This window comes from Cavia porcellus, unplaced genomic scaffold (assembly GCF_034190915.1).
Source record: "Cavia porcellus strain 051 isolate PalLab524CR breed Dunkin Hartley unplaced genomic scaffold, mCavPor4.1 scaffold_20, whole genome shotgun sequence".
Lineage (NCBI taxonomy): Eukaryota > Metazoa > Chordata > Mammalia > Rodentia > Caviidae > Cavia > Cavia porcellus.
Window position 1 is genome coordinate 30,197,439 of NW_026947503.1, and position 23,124 is coordinate 30,220,562.

General features: G+C 35.9%; 1 protein-coding gene across 5 annotated transcripts in view; it reads right to left on the reverse strand.

Annotated features, from left to right (window-relative positions):
* Dcc (DCC netrin 1 receptor) overlaps positions 1 to 23,124 on the reverse strand; it is a 1,081,241-nt gene that overhangs the window by 328,092 nt on the left and 730,025 nt on the right. For all 5 annotated transcript variants that reach the window (XM_063231626.1, XM_063231625.1, XM_063231624.1 and 2 more), the window contains exons 8-9: positions 17,622 to 17,778; positions 680 to 834 (exon numbers count right to left, since the gene is read on the reverse strand). In XM_063231626.1, coding sequence (XP_063087696.1) covers positions 680 to 834; positions 17,622 to 17,778 — 312 coding nt within the window. The remainder of the gene's footprint in view (positions 1 to 679; positions 835 to 17,621; positions 17,779 to 23,124) is intronic.

Consider the following 23,124-nt stretch of genomic DNA (forward strand, 5'->3'; position numbering starts at 1 on the left):
TTGTTTCCAGTAACATTAGATTTTGTAAGAAAAAAATCAGATTTGACAAGGTGCGCATCTATTTTCAAAGAAACAATTTTGAAATGTCTTTTAAAAGTGGAAATAATTGAATTATATTTTGCCTCACTCTGATCAACAAGTTAATACAGTGACTCATATTATAAAATAAAGAGTTCTAAATGACAGTTTATTGCCTGCATTTCTAGATTTTTTAGTTTGTCTTAGAATCCTCTTGAGTACATTCAGCGCATGATTAAGTTATTTAATAAATCCCTGGATTTAGATATTCTATAACTTTGTTCTTTTACCTTTTATGATACACTTTGCATAGACAAACTTAGCAACTTTGAGAAATCTATAGAGAAAACTGAAGCCCAGTGGTCATGATGAGACATGGGCAGGTAAGTTACCTTCAGAGGAAATGATTCTATAAAGCTGTAATAGATGGACTAGGCCTTTGCACTCCATGACACGACATTATGCAGACAAGATCTAAGTGAAGAGGGTGTTTTATTATAAAGTTATCTCACTTCTCAAACTTTTCACTTTAAATATCTGAGTTCAAACCTTTTTCTTCCATTTTGTCATTTCAAAAAGTTCCACAAAAATATTTAAGGATTTTGCAGATGAAAACAAGCACTGTCTAAATTCTGTACTGCCCTGCCCTCATCATACTCACACTCAGGCTGAGTGGCCACCTTGATGGGTTGAGAACTCTCTCCTGGTCCCCACTCGTTGTAGGCAACAACTCGGAAGGTGTACATGGCTTCTGGTTTCAGGTTTCCCACAGTTAACTGAAGGGACCCAGGCTGGGTTGTATTCAGTGCTCGTTCCCTAGGAAACCAAAGTTGCAGAAAGGAATTATTCCAAAATGCATACTTGCAGCCCCGTCTTCTCTTGCCGTACAGTAGTAATGAAAAACCAAACACTTGTTAACTTATTTAATGATGACTCTGGGACACAATTCAAGACCTCTGAGGCTTCATATAGGAAATAAATGAATGAGAAGAACATATAAAACAATGTCAAGGTTTTGGGAGTTCAAGCCTATGCCATTCTCCATGAAGCCTGTAAACTAAAACCTCCTCTTGACACTTTATGACTTAGAGTTCAAAACTCAGGACAGCTAAACAGCTATTAAAAGGTAAGAAACATCCGGAATCCAGATGGAAGATGCATTTTGTAAACATCTGGCTAATAACAGGAATCATAGTACGATTATTCCACTAATTGGTCTTTGTTGGTTTTGCCAACAGATGCACTTTCACATTTTCTTTTGTTATAGAAAAAAAAAATGCAGCACCAAGTTTTCCTGTGTCTGTCTGGAGCTGGGGCTCATGTGGTTACTTTACGTGCAGTTACTGAAAGGTAGAAAAGCCACTTTGTAGAAAGAAAGGGAGAAATGGGTTTTCAAGCCACGTTTATACATGTTCAGCACTTTTACCAATAAAACCTTTCTCAAATTACAAACAAATGAATTGCAGTGATAAGGGTAAGATTTACAGTTCACATTAAGAGAACATATAGTCACTGACATGGTTGATATAACTAAGTATGAGAACTATTAAAGTATTTAAGGATGCATATTATTCTCAACATAGTTGTATCTTTATTGGCCTTAAATATTAATTTCACTGCATGAAAAAGGAATTCCTGTTCCACTCAACTTTTTCTTAAGTTTTCTAATCCTACATATCTCTTACCAATCAGTGCAATTATGTGTATATTTTAATTTTGTCATTGAGTTTTGTTTTATTTTTGGATATATGTAAAGTAAGATCTATTTTTTTTTTACCAGAGAAAATCACATTTTCTTTAAAAAAAATATTCCAAAGTGCATGAATGGCGGTTTTTGGACCTATGTGTACTTATATGTTTATTTTATTTATTTATTTTTGGTACTAGTGATTGAACTGATGACCTTGCACATGACAGGCAGGTGCTTGCAACACTGAGCTAAACCCTTGACCCTGTGCACTTTTAGTATGATGCAGTAGACACTGGCTAATCTATCCTTAAACCAACAATTTCTTCATATGGTGTGAAACTAGATTTGCAAGGTACCCTAAAGATTAGCGTGCTTGAACGTAAGTTGTACGCGCTATTTGAGATCGGGTCTAAGAAAACTGCAAGGTGTTAACCCTTCCTGTTGTCTTTCTTTACCTATGGCTTGCAGGAGACATATCAGGAGTTATCTTTTGATGTTGGAGAGGTCAGAATTCTCAAGAATTTTAGAGAACAGTTGGTGGAAAAAAATCTGCCTGTCAATTTATGATTTAGGAGTCAAATAATTTTGAACCATTACAGATCTTAGGAGCCATTTATAGTTGGTTAACATAATTTTATTCAATACTAATAACTAAAATGTGTACTACGAGTGGTTGAGAGAGAGAGAGAGAGAGTGAAGATAGGGTGTTTAGTGGGTTTAGTTTTAGACTTAAAATATAAGTTTCTGTGGAAAAAGTGAATGAAAAAAGGTTGAAATCATAATTATAGTGTCTTGTCCATGTTATTCCAACAAAGAGAAAGCACCTTATGTGAACCTCATTACACAGTGAGATTGGATATTCTTTTAGAATTACAGTGGTTCTAGAAGGTTAAATTATAATGCATGAGAGGGGAAGGTCTGAGTGTGATACACTAATACAATAAAATATATTAGCTAGTATTCCGACATGTCATGTATCACATAACTTACCCTACCAAACTAAGATTGTTAAGCCCAGCATGTTGCTTTCTGAAAGTAAATCTTCTCCAAGGATTAAAGACCTAAATGTAAAATCTGATACTACGGAAAATACTAGAAGAAAACATTGGAGAAACATTTGAATACAACAGCACAGGGAATTCATTTTTTTTTGATAATATTCCAAAAGTTTAAGAAATACAAGCAAAAACTGATAAATGGGATTACATCTGACTAGGAACATTCTGTACAGCAAAAGAAATATTCAAAAGAGTGAAGAAATAACTATAGAAAGTGAAAAAAGTTTGCAAACTGTCTGACAAAAATCATATCAAGAATAAAGAAAGCTCAAAAAACTGAACAACAAAAGTTCCAATTATTTATTGTGCAAACGATACCAAACAATATTTCTGAAAAGAAGAAATTTAAATGGACAACAAAATTTTAAAGGAATATTTAATTTTACTAGGCAGCAAAGAAATACAAATATAAAAACAGTGAAATGCAGTGTCATCCTAGTGAGAACTGCAACTGAAAAACACACACACATACACACGTATGCACACAAGGCTGATGAGTATGTGGAGAAGAGATACTTGAGTTACCCTTTTGATAGAAAGGCTAATTAGAACAGCCATTAGAAAGAATACAATGGGGGTGCCTTCAAAAAGTAAAAATAGATCTACCATATATTCTAGCTAGCTCACCTGTGACACATGTCCAAAGGAAATAGCAGCATATCAAAAATACATGCATTTCACGTTTATTGATGTAATATTCATATTAGATAGATGCTTGCCAATGAAAGAATGAAGCAAATGTGGTATTCTGTTACAAAATGGAATATTATTCAGCCATAAAAGTAGTAATTTACCATCATTTGCAGCTTAATGGACAGAACTCGAGAATATGTTAAATGAACTAAGCTAGGTACAGAAAGACTAAGACTGTATGTTTTCCTTTTGTATGTTTAAAAAGCAAGAGTCGATCCAAAACCAGAACAGTGACTATTGAAGTATTTGAAGGTGACAGAAATGAGCAATAGAAGAAAATTTGATTGCATATACAAAGGCATTACTAGATACAAATGAAAATTTCAAAGTTTCTATAGAATAAAGATGTGACTATAATTCTTCATAAACTATTATTTTGTGTGCTTACTTCTGCAGTACACATAATAAACTATTATTTTATGAATATCTAGGAGGATCAGAAAGACTGCAAGTAAAGATAAGAGATAGAAATAATTTGATTAGCACATATTATATACAGTATTGAAATATGACACTGTACTTCATAATATGTACACCTACTACCTATTAATATAAACTCATAAAATCTTTAAGGAGATGGAATCATTACCATTGTACATAAATGCATCAAATTATGCACAATAGCCCACAAATATGTACAGCTAAAACAACAATGCATTAAAAAATACTCATCATCAGATTATATGTATTGCTGTATCATGAAGAATAAATACATGGGTATAGAAATTTTTCCAAATTATGTGGTTATAGTACTTTACTAACAGATATTGTATGCAGTGCATCATGAACACTTTGAAATAGAAAGAATGGTTTCATCATCAATATTTTATGAATGCAAAAGTGAGTTTTAGAAAAAAAGCCATATTTTTCAAGTAACAACTCATTAGCAGGTATCACAATTAACAATAAAAAGTAGTGATTCATTTTCTAAATCCAGTATTTATCATTCAGTATAAAAGGGAAACCAAGGCCTATTCATTCACATGATAGATATTTTGGGTAGGAGACATGAGTTTCCAAAGAAGAAAAAGGGGTGGACATGAGTACTTGGAAACCACTTGGAATAGTGGATTTTTCTCTCATTTGCTATGAATGTATCTACAGTATCTTTTACATACTTTTAACACAGTTTAAATATCAGATTTGCCCAAACCTTTGAGGCATACATAAGTAAAGATAATTTTCATAACTGACATTATTCTTACAACTACAAACTGGAAACAACAAATATTTCTGGATTTTCCTGGTTCTAAATTTGAACATGCATTCTTCACATAAAAGACGAAATCTGCAAGTAGAAATGTCGGTAATCATAGAGTGAAAATATCTGCTATGCATATAAAGTATGCTGGGTTTTATAAGAGAAAGGTTTCTCAAATTCTTTATAATGTCCATCAGTCTCTTAATAGTATCCTGAATGAATGAGTCACTCACAAAAATTATATTTACAAATAGGAACCACTGATATTTCCTCAATCTCACATTAAGTATGAAAGCTGATTTAAGCAAATACACTATTCCTATACTATGAACACACCTTCTAGACATCAGTATGGCCCTTTACTAACTATACAATGGTGCTATGTTGGATGGACTGCTAGTTTCTTTAATGTGGGTAGCCAAAGGATTTCAACCATGATTAATCTAATTTTTGTATCACTTTTCAGAAAGCTGCTTGTCATATCAAAATGAGGTCACTGGGTAGACCATGGGGGTAGATTCAGCCCTGAGTGACGGTGTGGAATAATGGTCTTTTTGGCCTTTTTATTACATTATTGGAGCCCTAGAGTCTGAAAATATAAAATATTGCTACAATTCTGTTTATTTCACAGAGTTTGAAAGAACAAAATGAGTGGCCTTAGTAAAGCATCTAAGGCGTGGCGCCTGATAAGCTATGTAGAGTCTTCTCTGATGGCAGTGACTGCTGCTGTTCTTTCATTATTACAGTTAAATCCTGCCACATGAAAAGAAACAAATGCTCTTGAGTCCAAAAAGGCGAGTGATCCACAAAACATTTACTACCAAAAATCTGAGAAGCTAATAAAAAGAATAAATGTTGGGTGTGGTGACACACACCTGTAACCCCAGCACTCAGGAGGCAGAGGCAGGATCACTGGGAGTTCAAGGCTCACCTAGGCTACATGGTGAGTAGAAGCCGAGTCTGAACTAAAGTGAGACCCTGCTTCAAGAATTCAAATAATTAAATGAATGAATGAATGAGATAATCGCAAAGGACAAGAACATTCATTTCACTGATTTTCTTCGTGCTCCAGCAAAACAATAACAACAAAACTTTATGAATATTTTCTATGAGATGAATTTTATTTGGAGAGATAATTTAGAACAAAAAGAATGATCATAACTGGAGTTACTGGACAAGCGATACTATTGAAAACAGGAACGTTTAATAGGACTGGGCTTTTGCTAATGGAAGAAGTCCATACTGACATCTGAGCTTCTGCTGCCAAGCTTTCTTTCTTTCTTTCTTTCTTTCTTTCTTTCTTTCTTTCTTTCTTTCTTTCTTTCTTTCTTTCTTTCTTTCTTTCTTTCTGTCCTACTTGTTGACTTTAAAGTTCTTAAATAATACAAATACAATGTGAGAAAATGGCATTTCTGGCCACATTGTCCTTCCAAATCTGTGCCATTACAAGTCCTTCACATTGCCAGGATATTCTTGATTTTTCTCTGCATTGTTTCATGCTGTAAATGAAACATCACAAATTAGTTTTCAGCAAGTAAGTGATGCCTGAGTTTGGAAGTGCACCAGATACACTGGGTTTCTCTGGTCCCACAGCAGGCCGAGGCTTGTCGTCTTACACACGCCATCTCGGTGCATCTACGTGCTGCCTCCATGTGGAAGCAGTTAGCATTGAATTTTCTCTCTGCTCATGCCAGTCCCTACCCCTCCAACTGCCAGATAAACATGGAGGTCTAAAGAAAGGAGAATACCACAGTAAAAAGTCTGCCCACTCACCACAAGGATGTGTTCTTCCCTTTCTACATCACAGGGACCCAAGCCTTATGTCTCTCAGCAAGATTCTCCCTTAGGACCTGAAGACCTAATTACCTTTTAGATCTTTATGACCCACTCATGGTCTGCAAGAGCAGCTCTCCTGTCAAACAAAGCTTCTTTGCTTCATTACCTTTGCTTCTAACTCTGAGGTGGTAGTGTGTAGCTCTGTTCTTTGAAGAAAGCAAGATGCCTATGCCTTCTAGAATCTATTCACTGTAAATTCATTCACGAAAAATCCAAAGTATCAAATGTATGAGGCCTCTGCCTCCTTCTGTTGATTGAAAAACAACTGTGAGCAACTTATTGTCTGATTATTACAAGATATCTCAAGAAGTTAATACAAAGCCTTCATTTCTTGTAAATTTTATTTTAACGTGCCCAAAGAGAGCTAGCTGAGGTTTCTTGGAAAATATCTTCTGATTTTCTAGAAGTGCATACTCTGGCCCTAAATGAATGCTTCTGATTTGCTGAGATCAGTCACCATAATTCCTGAGCGTTGACATATTCTGCTGCAATATGGTGATGTGGAATGCACTCCTGAACAAGCTGCAGTGACACTTAATTCTATTCAGGTTATATTCTCTTGTTCTGGAACCAATTCCTGCTCTAGTTCATACTTACAACATATAATAGCTTCACTAGTTCTTTGTCATTGGTTAACCCATTTTTTAAAACTTTCTATTGACAGCTTATCTTTGAACATAATGTATCAGCCCCATTACTGAAACCTACTGCTGGCTCTCATCCTATATCTAATACAATCTTACTTCCTTTTGACAATCCAGAGACCTTCACTGTGTGGCCCAAACCTTGTTACCCTTCTCTGAAATGAGCCATTTATCCCCTTCATGCCCTTACCTGCCGCTATCTTCTCTCTTTTTGGCTTTGTTTTCCTTATTTTATTTCAGTTGTCCTGGAGTTATCTTCTTTAGATTCATTTCCTTCTCAACTTGTCAAAAACTTGCTTGAAATAAAATCCAATTTGAATTCAATTGAAATGAAATCTCCTGGCTGTTTCCTACTGTCATGTCCTCCGATTCCAGGAGCATTGTTTCTCTCTCTGTCTGTCTCTCTCTTTCTCTCTCATCTGTTTGTCTCTGTCTCTGTGTCTGTCTGTCTATCTGTCTGTCTGTCTCTCTCTCTCTCTCTCTCTCTCTCTCTCTCTCTCTGTCTCTGTGTGTGTGTGTGTGTGTGTGTGTGTGTGTGTGTGTGTGTGTGTTTTCATTGCTTGTGGCTCATACTCCTAGGAGAGCCTTACCATATTGCATTAGTGGACATGTCTGTCTCTTTCACCTGATCGTGAATTATTTTAAAAAAGAAGCCATATTCAGTGGACATTTCATTCACTGTCAGCATATATACCCACTGAATATCAAGAAAAAAACATTGATGTTCATAACTTTTTAAATGAATGAAAAATAATTGTGAAACATTTGGAAGACTACTTGAAATTGCCACCCAAGAGTAAACTCTTGGATTGTGCAGGAAACTGCTTTGATTCCATGGTCCATCACCATGGAAGTGGGTCCTCTTTGGTGTGCTTCTTCATCTTTCTGCATATTGATTTCATTATGTGAAAACAAGAGTGTGAAATCTATTCTAACAAGACTTCCTACTCTTAATAACTTTTATTACTGGTAGAAAATCCCTTATATGTACTTTTTAGCTGTATTCAGAAATTCTGTCTTTATATTTCAAAAACAGAAGTAAGAATTCACAGGTTAAACATGGTCCTGCCTCTCAGTGGACTGTTTGTAACAAGTGCCTAATATATATATATATATATATATATATATATATATATATATATATATATAATAGCTACTGTTTTGAGTACCATGCACTGTGACGTTAACATTTTGTTACAACTCTGACTGGAGCAACAAAGGCTGTCTTGAGGTATCAAATACCTAATTAATTGCTTTCACAATGAAGAATCACTGTGTTTCATAGTACAGAAAGAACTATTTTTAATGACAGAGTTTTAGCATTTTTATCACATAATTTTTTATTGAGCGCATGAATGGTATAACAATGAAAAGATTTCAAAATTGAAGTGTGAATTTAACTGAAAGAAGGCTCAGAGTTAGAGCCCAGCAATCTCCAAATGCTGTGTCCCTTAATGCCCTAGAGCCATAGATTCTGGAACCTGTGGAAAGAATATCTTGAGAAGGTTCAATGTCAGATACAGTATGATGAGAAATGGAGATTGTTTTCTTTGTCAGAGGTATTTCTGGTATTATTTTCATAAAATTTTGGTTAAAATTTCAAGTTTTATTGAATTGCCAAACAACATTGTTCTCAGGAAGGGGTTTAAAAATGCCTAATACAATCTCTGCTTCAACATGTAATACTTATCCAAGAAACTATTTGCATAAAACATAGATATTACAACAACGGATTAAAATCTATGCTCTTATGGGAAATATTTTTGGTTTCAATGTATTTAGATTAATTTTAGACTTTGTCTTCATGATGAATATGATTTAGTTTTTGGTTCTCTCGCTGATTTCTTAGGATGGGTCATCTTTTTCTTCCTTAACTACAATGGCCATCCACATGCTGCTGAACGTCTCAGCAATATCATTGACCCAACCTTCTCTAAAATCCAAATTCCTTTTCAAGGTCCTCCTTTGCATTTGCCCTGGGAGGTTGTAAAGGTGTGCCAAATGTAACATTTTTGAAATTGAATTTATAGTCTTCATCCGCACACCTGGACCTTTTTCAGTATCCCAATCTCAGAGAATTACATCACTCTCCTCCACTAAAATATACCAGACACCCCAGACTGTCCTTGGCATCTCCCTCACCAATCATGGGTGATCCATCACCTGGTTCTGTCAGTTTTGCCTCCTAAGTTTCTCTGAAATTTATCTCTGCTGTTCCTTGTTGGCACACCCTCCATGTGAGCTATGACCACCTTCTGGTTCGACTTTTGCAGCAGCCTGTTATACAGTTTCTGGCTGCACTTGGCTGACCTCTGGTCTGACTCCCACTTCCCATTACAGTCATTGCTTCAGAATGCACCTCAACCAAGAAAAAGCTCTGTCTGTCTGTGTCTGTCTGTCTGTCTCTCTCTCTCTCTCTCCCTCTGTCTCTCTCTCTCTCTCTCTCTCTCTCTCTCTCTCTCTCTCTCTCACACACACACACACACACACACACTTTATATATTTACACTTAGAAGCATGCTGCTCTCCATGAGCATGCTTAACTCATGAAGGATCCTCCTGGGACTACTAAATGCGGTCCAGAGAAACTTGCAGATCCCCTATTATTTCTAACATAGCGCTGGTCACATTTGACTCACATTAACATTTATTGCTCTAGTGAATAATGCTTGGTGCATTTATGTATAGCATTTGCAGATGGCATGCTTTTTTTCAAGATGCTTTAAGTCCATTGGAAGAACAAAATTGCTGTTCTCTCATTCGCTGATCTAAGGAAATTTTGAGGTCAAAGGAACAGGATTTCATGTTTTATAGAGAAGCAGAGACTCTGAAAGTGAGGCTAACTTTGTCAAGCTTGAAAGCAGGGACAATGTGGTGTTATGGATTCTGAGTCTTGTCCTATTTCTATCACAATACATTCCCTTCATGGATAACAAGCTTCATCAGGTGCAGAGTCCTCAACTCTGAAGAACTGGGAAAGAATATGTAAACAGCATGTTGAAAATGTAATGCACAGTGAATTCTAAAACGAATCCTCCATGTCAATCAAACAAAGCCAATCTCTAATCCTGCAGTGAGAAGAGGTTTCTGAGGCAGCATAAAGCAATAGAGAGAATCAGTGCTGCAGGTGAAAGACCTGGTGCTGCCATTGTTCTGCAGGAAAATGGGATCTGACTATGAACACATCAGGTACTATCTTGGAGCACTCCCTGCTTCATTTGCAAAATGAATATACCAGCCCCTTATCTGCCTACCTCACAGTGTTATTGTGAGGATTAAATTGAATGATGCTCATAAAAGAGTTTAATTTCTCTCATCTGAACTCCGACCATATTTTATATATAACCCTTTTAGGAAGTATCTTTTACTTTGTGTGTATATGAAGAGATCACAGCAGTGGAAAACTTGCCTTTAAATTCTAGCTACAGTATTTACTGGTTGTGTAGCATTTTTCAGTCTTTTGCACATGCTCCTCTGCACATGGAGATCATCGTAAGTATTTCATCTGAGAACCAAAAGTATTATGACTTTTGAAAGTAATAAATTAGTCTCTAAACAAGCATCAGGAAATTCCTGTTTTTTAAATTCTTTTTACTTTCCAGCCCATACAATGATTTCTACATAGCACCAGTTAATAAGAATCAAGTGCTTTTGGTATACTGGCGAAACAAAAACAAAACAAAGCAACAAACAAAAAAGTCTAGTATTCCAGGTACTTTCTTTAAAACTTCATTTAATATTTATCCTAAACGTACATTCCAGGTACTATGATTATCACATGAGGAAACCGCTTCACTAGCAATTGGCTGTAGCCACACAACAGAAACTATTCTTAATAAGAATTCAAACCTATATGGTTCAGCTTATTTGCTACATAGCCTTAACCTTTTGGTAACACTGTCATGATGTACAAGTAATTTTCAAATAACTAATAGGACGGTATAATGCTTTTACATATATAAAAGAACACCAACGTGTTTTCATATGATAAATGACGCAAGTCAATCAGCCATTAATTCAGAAAATTATTAGAAAGAAACATAGAAGTACATATCACGAATCTATACACACATCAAGGCAACTTAATTGCCATCCATACTAATGTAGTAGTCATCTATATTACCACAGGAAAAAGGGATAGAAAGCCCTTGATTTGGACTCACACTTGCATTAAAATCTGATTTTACTCCTCACTAACTACACAGAGGTATGAAATTCTGGATGACGCTTTGTTTTAAGGTTTACAAAATACTGATTGTACAAGATGCATAGCCTGGTATTATGGATTAAGAACTGGTGGTCACCATAATGCCAGCTGTATTACATCAGCATGGCACTGAGCGTAGATGTCCCACCTAAGTAAAGTTGCCAGCATAAATAGAAACTTGGAGAAGGAGAAACTATTGCATTGGGACACTAATGAGTTATTGCACTGAGGCACTGTGGGTTCTCCTACGAGTTGCTGTTTGAGCCCTTAGATTCTCCTGGTGAAGCTTTGGTCTTCACATTGAGCATTGCTTCCTTCCTCCGGAGGGGAAGACTTGTGTCGCTTGGTCTCCAGGATGGACTCGTCACACTGGCTTTCCGGCATGTACCTGACTGTGCTTGTCGTCAGAGGAGCTCAGGGCCTCCATGTCCCTGAGGATGGCTGTGGTGCTTTTCAGGACAGCCCTGGTCTTTGTTTTGAGTGTGACTTTTCAGCTCCAGTATAGAACCCTCAACCTACCAGCACAGCTCCTTCACCCCTCTGGCACAGACTTTCTGGCTTCCACCCCTGACCTTTGGGCCTTTCGAGCATGGATCCATAAAAGAGACTGGCGTGAGTCCTTCTTTTGGGCTCTGGACCTCAGGTTGGACTTGTGGGAGGCATTGTCATGAGCTCTGGGTTTTCATCTGGACTCATATGGGGCATTGCTCTGGGATTTAGGCCCTTGACTAAATATTCTACGTTTTTGGTGTTGTGGATAGATTTTTCTGAATTTTCTTGTGTTAACTACCAATGACCATTATAAAAATAATATTATAAGCTCCATGTCCTGATTCTAATTGTTCTATGCACAGCCTCTGACTACAACACTCGGTAGCTAGCACAGCAGGTTCTCAGTAAATGCAGGCTCTCGTTGGTGATTCTAAGTCTGTGGCCTCAGGCAGAGTGTCTTACACCCTACTCTGAGCAGTGTGAATGCTTAAGAGGCACAAAGTTAGATTATGATCTCGAGATCACTTTCAATTAAAGATCTGTGCGTTGTAGAAGGTATCTGAGGGACAATTACTTCTTCACTCTGAAATTTAGCTTTCAAGTTTTGGAATATTCTTATATCTGACTTAAGAAATGAAAACACTTCTAGGAGCTAGATTTCTAACATCTTTAGCCAACCAGACATATTAATAATAATCTGAGCAGAAGTAATTTGTCTGACAAAGCTATTATTAATCTGAGTCAAATGTTAAATCTACTACCTCTTAAAAAGCTCTTATGCTAAGGAGCTAAATAAACTACATGAGCAAATAAACATTACAGCTAACTGATTAGAAGCATACGGCATATATTTGCTCTTACTGAGAACCAGAAAACACAAAATGAATGGAGATATTAGAATAAAATTTCAATATCAACTCTTATTTTTTCTAAATTAAACAGACTTTTCCTGAAATTCAATCACCTTTTCATGCTCTCCAAACACACAATTTATTTTCTTAGCAGGTGAAAACCTATTAAGAATGTCACATCTGTCTCTGCCGCATAATGAAATTTAGCAGATTTTATTGAGGTTCTATCTCTGTCTAGATAGTCAGGCATGGAATTGGGAATAAGGACTAGTTTGAGGAATCACAAAAGGAAATACACAAATATTCAACTGAACATAAAATATAGAGAAAGTTGTAGATTTCATTCTAGTGATGTAATGAAGGGAGATGGAAGAGAAAAAAAGAGAGATAAAGGAATCGTGACTTGGAAGTACATAGTAGTGTTTACCATTAAGTTTTTCTAGGTGCTCAGAATAGCTCAGTGAATAAAAGACACGAAAACAAGCCTTCCCACATGAAGCTTATATCCTGGTAGGGAGGAAGGAGTTTAGGGAAGCAAAATTAGTAAGTAGAGAGTAATAGACACTAAATATTAATAAAGGGCACAGAGAGTACTAGGACCTAGGAGAGATTTCCACAGAAGATGAAAATTTAGCAGATTTTATTGAGGTTCAGGAATAATCTGCATAGATGCCAGGGGATGAGAACATTCTAGGTGCATGACACAGCAAGTGTAAATCTATGCAGTAAGGACCTCAGGTATATTCAGCAAATCCAAGGAAGCCAGCAGGACTGGAGAGGAGCAAACAAACAAAAGAATAGTGAGAATAATAAGGAAGGAAGGTGGAAAGGAAGCAGGGGCCCAAGGCAGCAAGGGTGTCTGCTAAATCTTTGAAAGTGGTAGAGGCTCACTGGAGGATTTTGAAGCAGAGAAAGGATAAAGCTGAACTTAAATTTTAAGGGTTGACTCATCAGCTATGGTAACATCAACCTTTGGAGGTTAGTAAAACAATTCATTTACAGGAAGAAAGGAAAAATAATGATAAGACCCTGTATATGTTCTGTTTTGACTTGTGTTTAGATTTGATTTTTCTTACAAAAATTGAAACCATATAAAACTGAAATATCTTGATATACCTCTTTATTTCCATCTCTTAGTTCAACATATGAAATTATAACCAGTATTTCTGTATTATTTTATGCAAACACAAGGTATCATTATTTCATTAATTCAGGGCATATTTTAATGATACTTGAAGAATAAATTTGGTATAGGGTGCAAAACAGTAATCGTTCCAATGACTTTGGTTTAGTGAGAGAGGTGAAGATTTCAATGAGCTTAGTGAAAACTCTGGTGTGAAAAATATTTGGCAGGGTCATGCTGAGGTAGAAGAAGTGCAAGTATTTTATTTTCTTGATAAGTGCCAGATGCTCAGAGACACATTTAGAAAGCAAGTAAGAAATCTGACTGCAAATAAAAAGGATCAATGATACAAATTTGGAAGCCATCAACCCATTGATACAGTATAAAGCCATGAAGGGGTTGAAAAGAGATCTCAGACCTGAGTCCTGGAAGAATTCAATATTCACAGATCAGAGAGATTGACAGTTAAATGTGAAAGATTCTGAAAATGATGGTCGTAAGGGTTGGAGTAGCATCAGGAAAGCATAATGAATGTAAATAAACTGAAAATTGAATATCATGAATGAGGTTGGTTCAAATGGACAAAAGTTGCTAATGACCAAGTAATCTGAGGACCAAGAATTAACTATTGGGTTCATCAACATGGAGTTCATTGATAGCCTGGGAGAGAGGGCAGTTGCAGTGTTATTTCAAATCATGCCTGGAATATGAGGTAAAAATACTGGAGTGAATATAAATGATTCTGGAAACACTGGCTTGATACCTGCTAGAGAATGGAGTGGCAGGGGAGGGCATTGGAAGAATGTGTTTCAATAGAAGACGCAACTCTGTTATCATATGATGACAGACATGATGCCACTGAGTGGGGAAAACGAGATGTGGGAGAGGAGAATGGCTAAGCCCACATTCTTTCACACTGCAAGAAACGACAAGATCTAGTACAAAGTGCAAGTTTGACCTTAATAAGAGCACAGGGAGTTTTACAGAAATTTGAGGAAAGATAGATTATATGCTTAAAGACACACCTTTGTAGATGAATCAGATATGAATGTTGATAAAACCTGACTTCTGATTTTCTAGGAAACTGGAAGAGCAAAGGAAAGGGCAAAAGTGTTGAACATATGAGGAGACAAGAAAAGGCATGTAGGATATTCAGAGTATGTGTGAGAAAGGCCAAGAGAAATGTATATAAATGCTGACAGCATTAATAGGCACCCTGACATTACTAACTATGAATTCAAAGTGAGGGGAGACATCCCTCATTATCCCCCAGCTGTCTTCAGTTATAAGAGTGTCAGAATAAGTGGAAAGATCTATACACTGAAGTTAGTGTTTGCTAAACAGGTGGTATGAAATTAGAAAGTAACAACCCAAATACTGTGTTGGTGAGTATGAGTAAATATTTACGGTAATTGTCCATTAAACCCTAACAGTGAACACAGATGGATTCATAGAATGTAGCTCTTTGTGGAGGCAAAAGTTTGTTGTGAGAAGCAATCTAAATAAAAGATGGGAGAGTCAGTCTGGAAAGTAGTCAATGATGATGATGTTTGAAAGAGACAACATACATGATGCACTGATTAGTGTTAAACAGCACTAGGGTACCATCATAAGAACAAGCAAAATGGTAAAGTTTTCTATAGAAAAGCAAAGTGTCAAATGGTATTATAAGCAGGAAATCACAAACAGTTAGAAAATAAATGGTTTACTCAAAAATATAAGTAGCATCTTTCTTTTTCTCCTTCTTCCTCTCCTTCAAGTTACCATCCTCTGAACCTTACTGTCAGCCTGTTTTCCATATTATCTCTGAGCTCATGTTATTCTCAGCCCCCTTTACTTAGACTATTTGAAATGAGTGCCATGAATTATTTAGGTCAATGATGTGGAACCTTTTAGAGCTTTTAATGATACCAACAGCCCACTGCAGCACACATGCTATAGGCTATTGCTTTAGGTGAATTCTCTCATTAAGTTCTTACAACAAAACTGAGACATAGTATTTATTTTTTTTAATATCCACTCTGAAAGGGAGGTATTATGCTTTAATACATGAAAATATACATAAAAATCACAAATCTGATAGTGAAAAGTTTAAACCCAGTCCTTTGGACAGTGTCACATTTTTCATTATAGGTTATAGGAACCATATTTCTAACTGAATACACCTTGAGGTAGACTTACATTATAAAGATTTTGGAAATATATATATATATATATATATATATATATATATATATATATATATTGTTACATTTAAACATAAGAACATTCACATATTTCAGCAGTAGCTTATGGTCTATATGAGTGGTGATGAACCTTTTTGGGTTTCCAGTGTATACAGAGCCCTTTGTAGCACAGGTTGAACACTACTTGTTTAGAGTGTATTTCAAAAAGTGACCACAGCTGGATTAGAAGGTGAGACGCTATTTCAAGGGACCAAGTCAGTGCTAGTGGAGGAAATTGAAAGAGGAAGCCTGGCTGAACTATGGAGAGGTGGACTCGAAAAGACTTGATGAAGAACAGATATGTGGAGAAGCAAGCAGGAGAGAATTATGACTTAGACTTCTTGCTTGGTCACCTAGATGGAAGATAACAACACAAAGCAAAAAGGAGAGGAAAATATACATCTAAGGAGGAGACAGTGGATATGGTCTGGAATGTTAAATTTAGAATGCTTCCAGGAAAACCATGTAAAATGCTTAGACAAGAAATATTACTTCCAGTTTTCATAACTGCACACACTGAATGAGTGCCAAAGAACTTATGTGAAATCATAAGGTCATGGAGTTGAACATTCATAGAGATAAGACTAAAACAAATGGCTAGTCTTCTTCACAGTAAAAAGTGATCAGCAAGCATAAGGCTATGCGTGTGTGTGTGTGTGTGTGTGTGTGTGTGTGTGTGTGTGTTTCTTTTATTTTAGAGTCAGGTCAAATTGAAAAAAAAATTAAAACTTGGAATATACTTTAACCACTGCTGCCAACTAGAAAGGAAAGCATTCTGAGACCCAGTCCAAATAAAGTTGCATTGTGCCACTTGATTTTCAACTTTAGGTCACTCTGACAAGCACAGCCTATGCCCCTCTTTGAATCCAAGGTGAGCTTTAGATCACTAAGTGCTGAAATATACATGTGAAAGGTTAAACAGACTAGCACATGAATTGTACTTCTCAAATACCTATATAAGACTTAGAAATCAAATTTCAAAATATTAATATAGGGAGGTACCTTAAGGGAAAATGTTGGAGGAAAATCATGAAACAGCAGATTGTAACCTTGAAACTGGATATACACTGCTCATTTTGAACTATTAATAATAATATTCAAAATAACAAGTTAATGAAATACTAGACACTCTGTTCTGACCTTTATGCAATTACTTGTTATCCTAATAAAAAATAGCAAGGCAAATATTGTCTATCTCTCCTCATTAAAAGTAAAATGATTGTAAAGAAAATCATTGTTTCATCAATATAATTGTGTACTGACATTGTTGGGATTAGGAACCAGCCACAAGAGTTGTTTTGTTCTGTTAATACTCTTCTTTGTTGATGAGTTTGAAAATCAAGGAATTAAAAAAAAAGACTGCATTCTAGTCCCTTTTCAAAGAAGTTATATGCAGATTGTTTAATTTGATTCTGTAAACAACCCTGTTATTACAAATCACACATCTGCACTTTATAAGACTGAAGGATAGAGCAGAGATTTCACAGTCTCCAAAATCCCTGCTTAAGATTTCTATGGCCATCAGCCCACAGGTACATTCAAAGAGAGGGCAGGTGATGCTGAAATCTATGTGTAGCACCTACCTGTTGTCACCCTCTCTGGAGAAAAGGACTGTGAAGGTTTGAATATTTCCTTTTGGTTCTGCAGGTGGCCGCCAGCTGAGACGGACGAAGCGACTGGAAACCAAGACAGGGACCACATCTCTTGGAGCAGAAGGGAGGACGCTGGAGCTGGGGATTGCTAAGGAGGAAGGAGAGGGGTGTCAGCGGCTTTGGTGAATGAGTGACACTGAGGCAGAAGACAGAGGTGACCTGTCAGCACACACAGCCAAGTTATTGTCACACATATTTAAAGGTAGGCAGAATGCAGCACATAGCATAAAACATGAAATTTAAGACATTTTCAAATGGCTTTGGTTTTAATACTGTGGCTAATTAGTGCCACACCTGATTCCACTGCATATTTGTCCAGTTTTTATCACTCATGGGATCCATGACAATGAGAAAAAAAACTACACAATCTGTGTAGTTCCAGAAAATCTTTTCTTTTACCGAGTTCCAGGAAAGACACTGCTTTAAAATTGTTAATATAATTCAATAATATAAAAGATTTATGCTGCTCATGACATTAACAGAGAATAAAAACTTGGACAACAAGAATATTAGTGATAGCAAAGCACAAAAATAATTTTATAGAATTAATAATATATTTCTCTGAGTACTTTTTGGCATGAGGCTGGGACTGAATAAGTAACGGACTAAATAAACAAAGCAATAAATACATGCATCCATATTGAAGAAGAGGAAGACATGACAGCACATAGTATATACCACACATGTGTTACATACAAAATCTAATGCATAGTAACTATTTTGTTAAAGTTAACCTGTATATCAAAAAAGAGCAACGAAAGATCCATGATCTTACAGAAATTTTGCAAGGAGTTTTTGTTTTATTCGTTTGGAAAAATGTGATTCTGTGGTTTTAAAAGCAGTGAATTCCTCTGATTAGTGATAAGTAAAATAAAGATTTTTGGTTCCCCTTATATTTTAGGAACATCTATAACTAACTTTATTTTTTAACATACTGATTTCATAGTGACTGAGGGTAGTAAAGAGGAAAACCAAGTAGATATACACAACATGAAATGGAAGTTGAATGATGGAATTTAAAACTCAAATCAATGAAAATATCAACATTTCAATATGAAGCTATGGCCTTTCATTGTGGCATGTAGTCAAGTAGTATTATGAAATATTATTCTATTTAGCGTCTGTTTAGGCATTTTGATAGAATTTAAAATAGCTTTTTTATATATTTTAGAGACATAAAAATTAAAAGCAAGACATTAAGAGGTGATAGTCCATCCAAAACCATACCATTTGATCTATACCTCCACATTCCTCTCCCTTCCCTGGTTTCTCACTATCATTTTATTCTCTACATCTATGAGATCAGTTTGAGTGGATTCCACGCAGATGTTTGACCATACCATATTTGTTTTTATGTTCTTGGCTTAGTAGAAATAGGCTGTGAAATATACATGTCTCACAAATCAAAGACAGTAGATTGCAAATGTCTCACCATGAAAGGTGATTGATAAGGAAGGTGATGATCATGCTAATTTACTTAATTTAATAATTCTGCATTGTATTCATCTGTTAAAACATCATGATGCAGTCCATAAATTATATACAATTATTTTTCAATAGAAATAATATTAATAATGTGTATTGTTAAATTGATAAGAATAACACAGAATTGAAATTCTTCTAATGCATTACCTGTAGGTAAACAAGATTATATAAAAGCATACTGCAAGACAAAGTTGTATAGCTATACAGTATTTGTAAAATATCAGTGTATTTAAAACAAAAACTTATTTGTAGTAAGTATTCTGAATATCTACAATTGCGAAACTAGCCTTTCAAATACTTGAGCCATTTGTAATATGTGGTATAATTTTTCTACTAATTATTATGTATGTGTGTGAATGTGTGAGATCTCTGTTTTCTTCTTCAGATCCATGAGTGTAGGGAACATGTATTTACTCTTGACAGGAGATTTCTTGTCCCAAACTACAAATACACATTGCCTTCATATAATCTTCAAACTGCTTGCATAGAACCAGTTTCTCATGTCCTTATAAAAATCACTCTCCATTCTTGCATTCACTTTGCACAGGGACTGGCTGAGTTAGTGTTCCTGCTGTGTACCAACTCCCGTTAGCTTGGAAATCATTCTTGTGGAGGAGAGAGGAGTATCTCATTTTCCAACAGTTCCGGATACATTATGAATTTACGATTCTCACAGTTGTGCAGAGATAGATTTTAAAGAATAGCAGAAAGCTTTCAAAAATATTTCCAGTCCCACAGATTCCTTGGCTATTTCTTTGTAGATAAAAATTTCCCTATGGTTTTCTAATCAGCTTGGCATTTGAAATAAATGGAAGATTGGCAGCAGGCTAGTCAAGGACACATTGTTCAAACCAGCACACTGGAGTACAGAATTTTCCTCTCAGTCTCCTTCTTGCTGCCTCCTCCCTGTGCTGCTCTGCTGATTGAATTCACACAGACCTCTCAAATATACAACCTGGAATACGCCCCAGACACATCCCTATTCCTAACTGTGCCATTGCTTAGCACATCCTCCCTTCTGGCTACCTCACAAATTACTCACGCTTCTGTATCTACTCCCGGAATATATCAATAACACTGCTCCTACCCACAGCTGTCTCCCAGTGACTGATCCTCCAGTTCATCTTCCTCAAATACAACCTCTGCAGAACAAGCAGCATTAGCTTATGCAAATACATATTTGGTCCTGTTACTCTACTTATTCATTCTCAATATTTTCTCTTTGTCTCTGGGAAGACTACAAATTTCCTAAGCAGCTTTCTGATTTAGCTTCTACTTGCCTTTTGTCTTGGTTTCTCCACAAAATAGTCCTCAGCAAAGGATTTATACTGAAATACTTTATTTAGGAAGTGTTCCCAAGGACGAGTAGAGGTGAGAAGTAAACAGTGTTCTGGGGAACACTAGATGGCTCCTAGTGACCTAGAGGGTTTTGTCTATGTGGAAAACTGAAGGCAATATCATTTGGAACTGTGAGAATCAGTGTAGGACATGCTTCACCATTTTCTATCCCTATGGAAGCGGAAATGATTGCATAATGGCCACTTCTCCACTGCCATTAGGTGAGGGCGAATCTGGAGGATTGTGTCTTCTTACACAATGACCAAATATTTCCTGACGCCAGGAAACATGTTATTGTGCAGAGACTTGCAGCCATCCACAGTCAGCAGTATTTATTCACTCTATGTACCTGGCTAGTACTGACCCATCCCTTGCCACCCTTATTCAAGGGTTTGAGGAGAGGATGGTGAGCGACAGATGAAGTCATTGAGCTCATATGGCTTTTGTGGAGGCTTCCCAGCTGTTTGATCCTCACACAGTAGAGGCCATTCTCATGCCCAACGAGTGAACGCTGTCAGAGCCTTCACATCAGCAGTTCCCACTCTAACAAGCCCATCCCCTAGTTAATGCTTACTGCCCCCTTGGCTTAGGTCAAGTGCTTTCTCTTTTGGAAAGAGATACAAAGCATATAACAGAAAATAGTATTATAAAAATATTTAAAACCTATAAAATGAAGAAAATCTTTCTGTAAAAGTAGTTTTCAATCTGACAAATAGTGAAAGAAATACATATAAAAAAAAACAAAATTCCTCCATCCTGGTGGCGGGACTTTAATATTTTACACTAGCCAGTGTACATGAGCCTTATGCATGGGCAGGCTATCTGTACGTATTCCACCTTTTTAGAAGTCAGTCTGGCAAATTCCTTCAAAAGAAAAATATTCATAACATATGGACAAACCACTTTCGTTTCTATAAATTAAACCAAATGCCTGCTTTCTAAGTACATCAACAGAAATGACTGCACAATTTACTCAAATTGTAGTATTACACAATTTATCAGTTTAAAGATAAAAGGATCATTTCACTAATTTTTATCTTAAAAGAAAATGCAATAAAAACAATGACAGAATTTCAAAACAAGATAATAGGTGATTAACAATAGTTAATACATTATTTTGTTATTTTCAAAGTAGTTGCTCAGATTACAAGATTTAGGTATGCACAATTGATTAAACAAGTGAAATTCCTTTCTCCTTTTCTATATCTCAGATTTTTTTTCCTTTTATGCAGTTTCTTCCCCTTTCACTTTCACACTATCTATCATATATTTTGGATATTAATTACTCTTTCAGAGAGTAATTAGAGAACACTAGAGAAACAATAAGATGTTTACACATTCAAGTCTGATTTACTTGTATTATGGTCTCAAGTTATATCCATTTATCTATGAAAGTCTCAAGTTTATCCTTCTTTATAGCTGAGTAGTACTCCATTCTATAAAAATACCACATCTTTTTATCCACTCCTCATTTCATGTATATTTTGATCATTTCCAAGATTTAGAGTTTATAAATTGTGATGCTATTAACATATGTGTACATATGTCACAGTGATATGATGTCTTTAATTGTTCTGGGAAAATACCCAGAAGGAAAATAGCTGGGTCAAATGGGACCGCTAATCCTAGTTTTTGAGAAATTTTTACAATAATTTCCACAGTAGTTGCACCAGTCTATACTCCCACCAACAGTGGAGAGGGATCCCATAGCTGTGCCGGCCTTTGTTATTGGTTGATTTCTTGATGATTGTCATTCATTCTAGGGTGAGTTTGAATCTCAGCGTTGTTTTAATTTACATTTCTCAAATGACCCTCTATGATGAACACTTTTTATTGTAATTATTTGCCATTTGTATTTATCTGAGAAGTGCATATTCATCTCAGATGCCCATTTTTAGATTGAGTCTTTCAATTTTGGGGGTCTGATTTTTTTCAATTCTATATATGTGCTAGATAGAAGTCCTTTGTCTGAGGGACAGTTGACTAAGATATTTTCCCAATTTGTGAGTTTTCTTTTTTCTCCATTGGTAATTTTTTCTTTCTTTCTTTTGTTCTTCCTTTCTTTCATTCTTTCTTTTTTTTTTTCTATTTCTTTTTAGGTCTTTTTTTTTTTTTTTAGGCAAAGTTTCACCGTATTATTCAGGCTGGACTTGAACTCACTTTGAACCCCAGGCTGGCTTCAAACTTGCAGTGATTATCCTGCCTCAGCTTCCAGAGTGCTGGGCTTATAGACATAAACCACAGTTGGTGATTTCTTTAGCTGTGCAAAAACTTCACAATAACGTATCTCCCCCAAAAATAAGAAAGAAAAAAAATACTTAGGAATAAATCTAACAAAGGTAGGAAAAGATTTGTACATTGAAAAATTACCATACTCTGTAAAAGGAGATTGAAGATTTCAGAAAGTGGAAAGATTTTCCTTTCCCATAGATAGAAATACCCAACATTGTGAAAATGGTCATAGTTTCAAAATTGTTACACAGACTTAATGTAATTCCAGTCAAAATTCTACTAATGCACAACATAGATTAGAGAAAACCTTCCTAAAACTGATTCGGAAACAGAAGACAACTAGAACGGCAAAGGCAAACCTGGGCAACAAAGGCAAGGC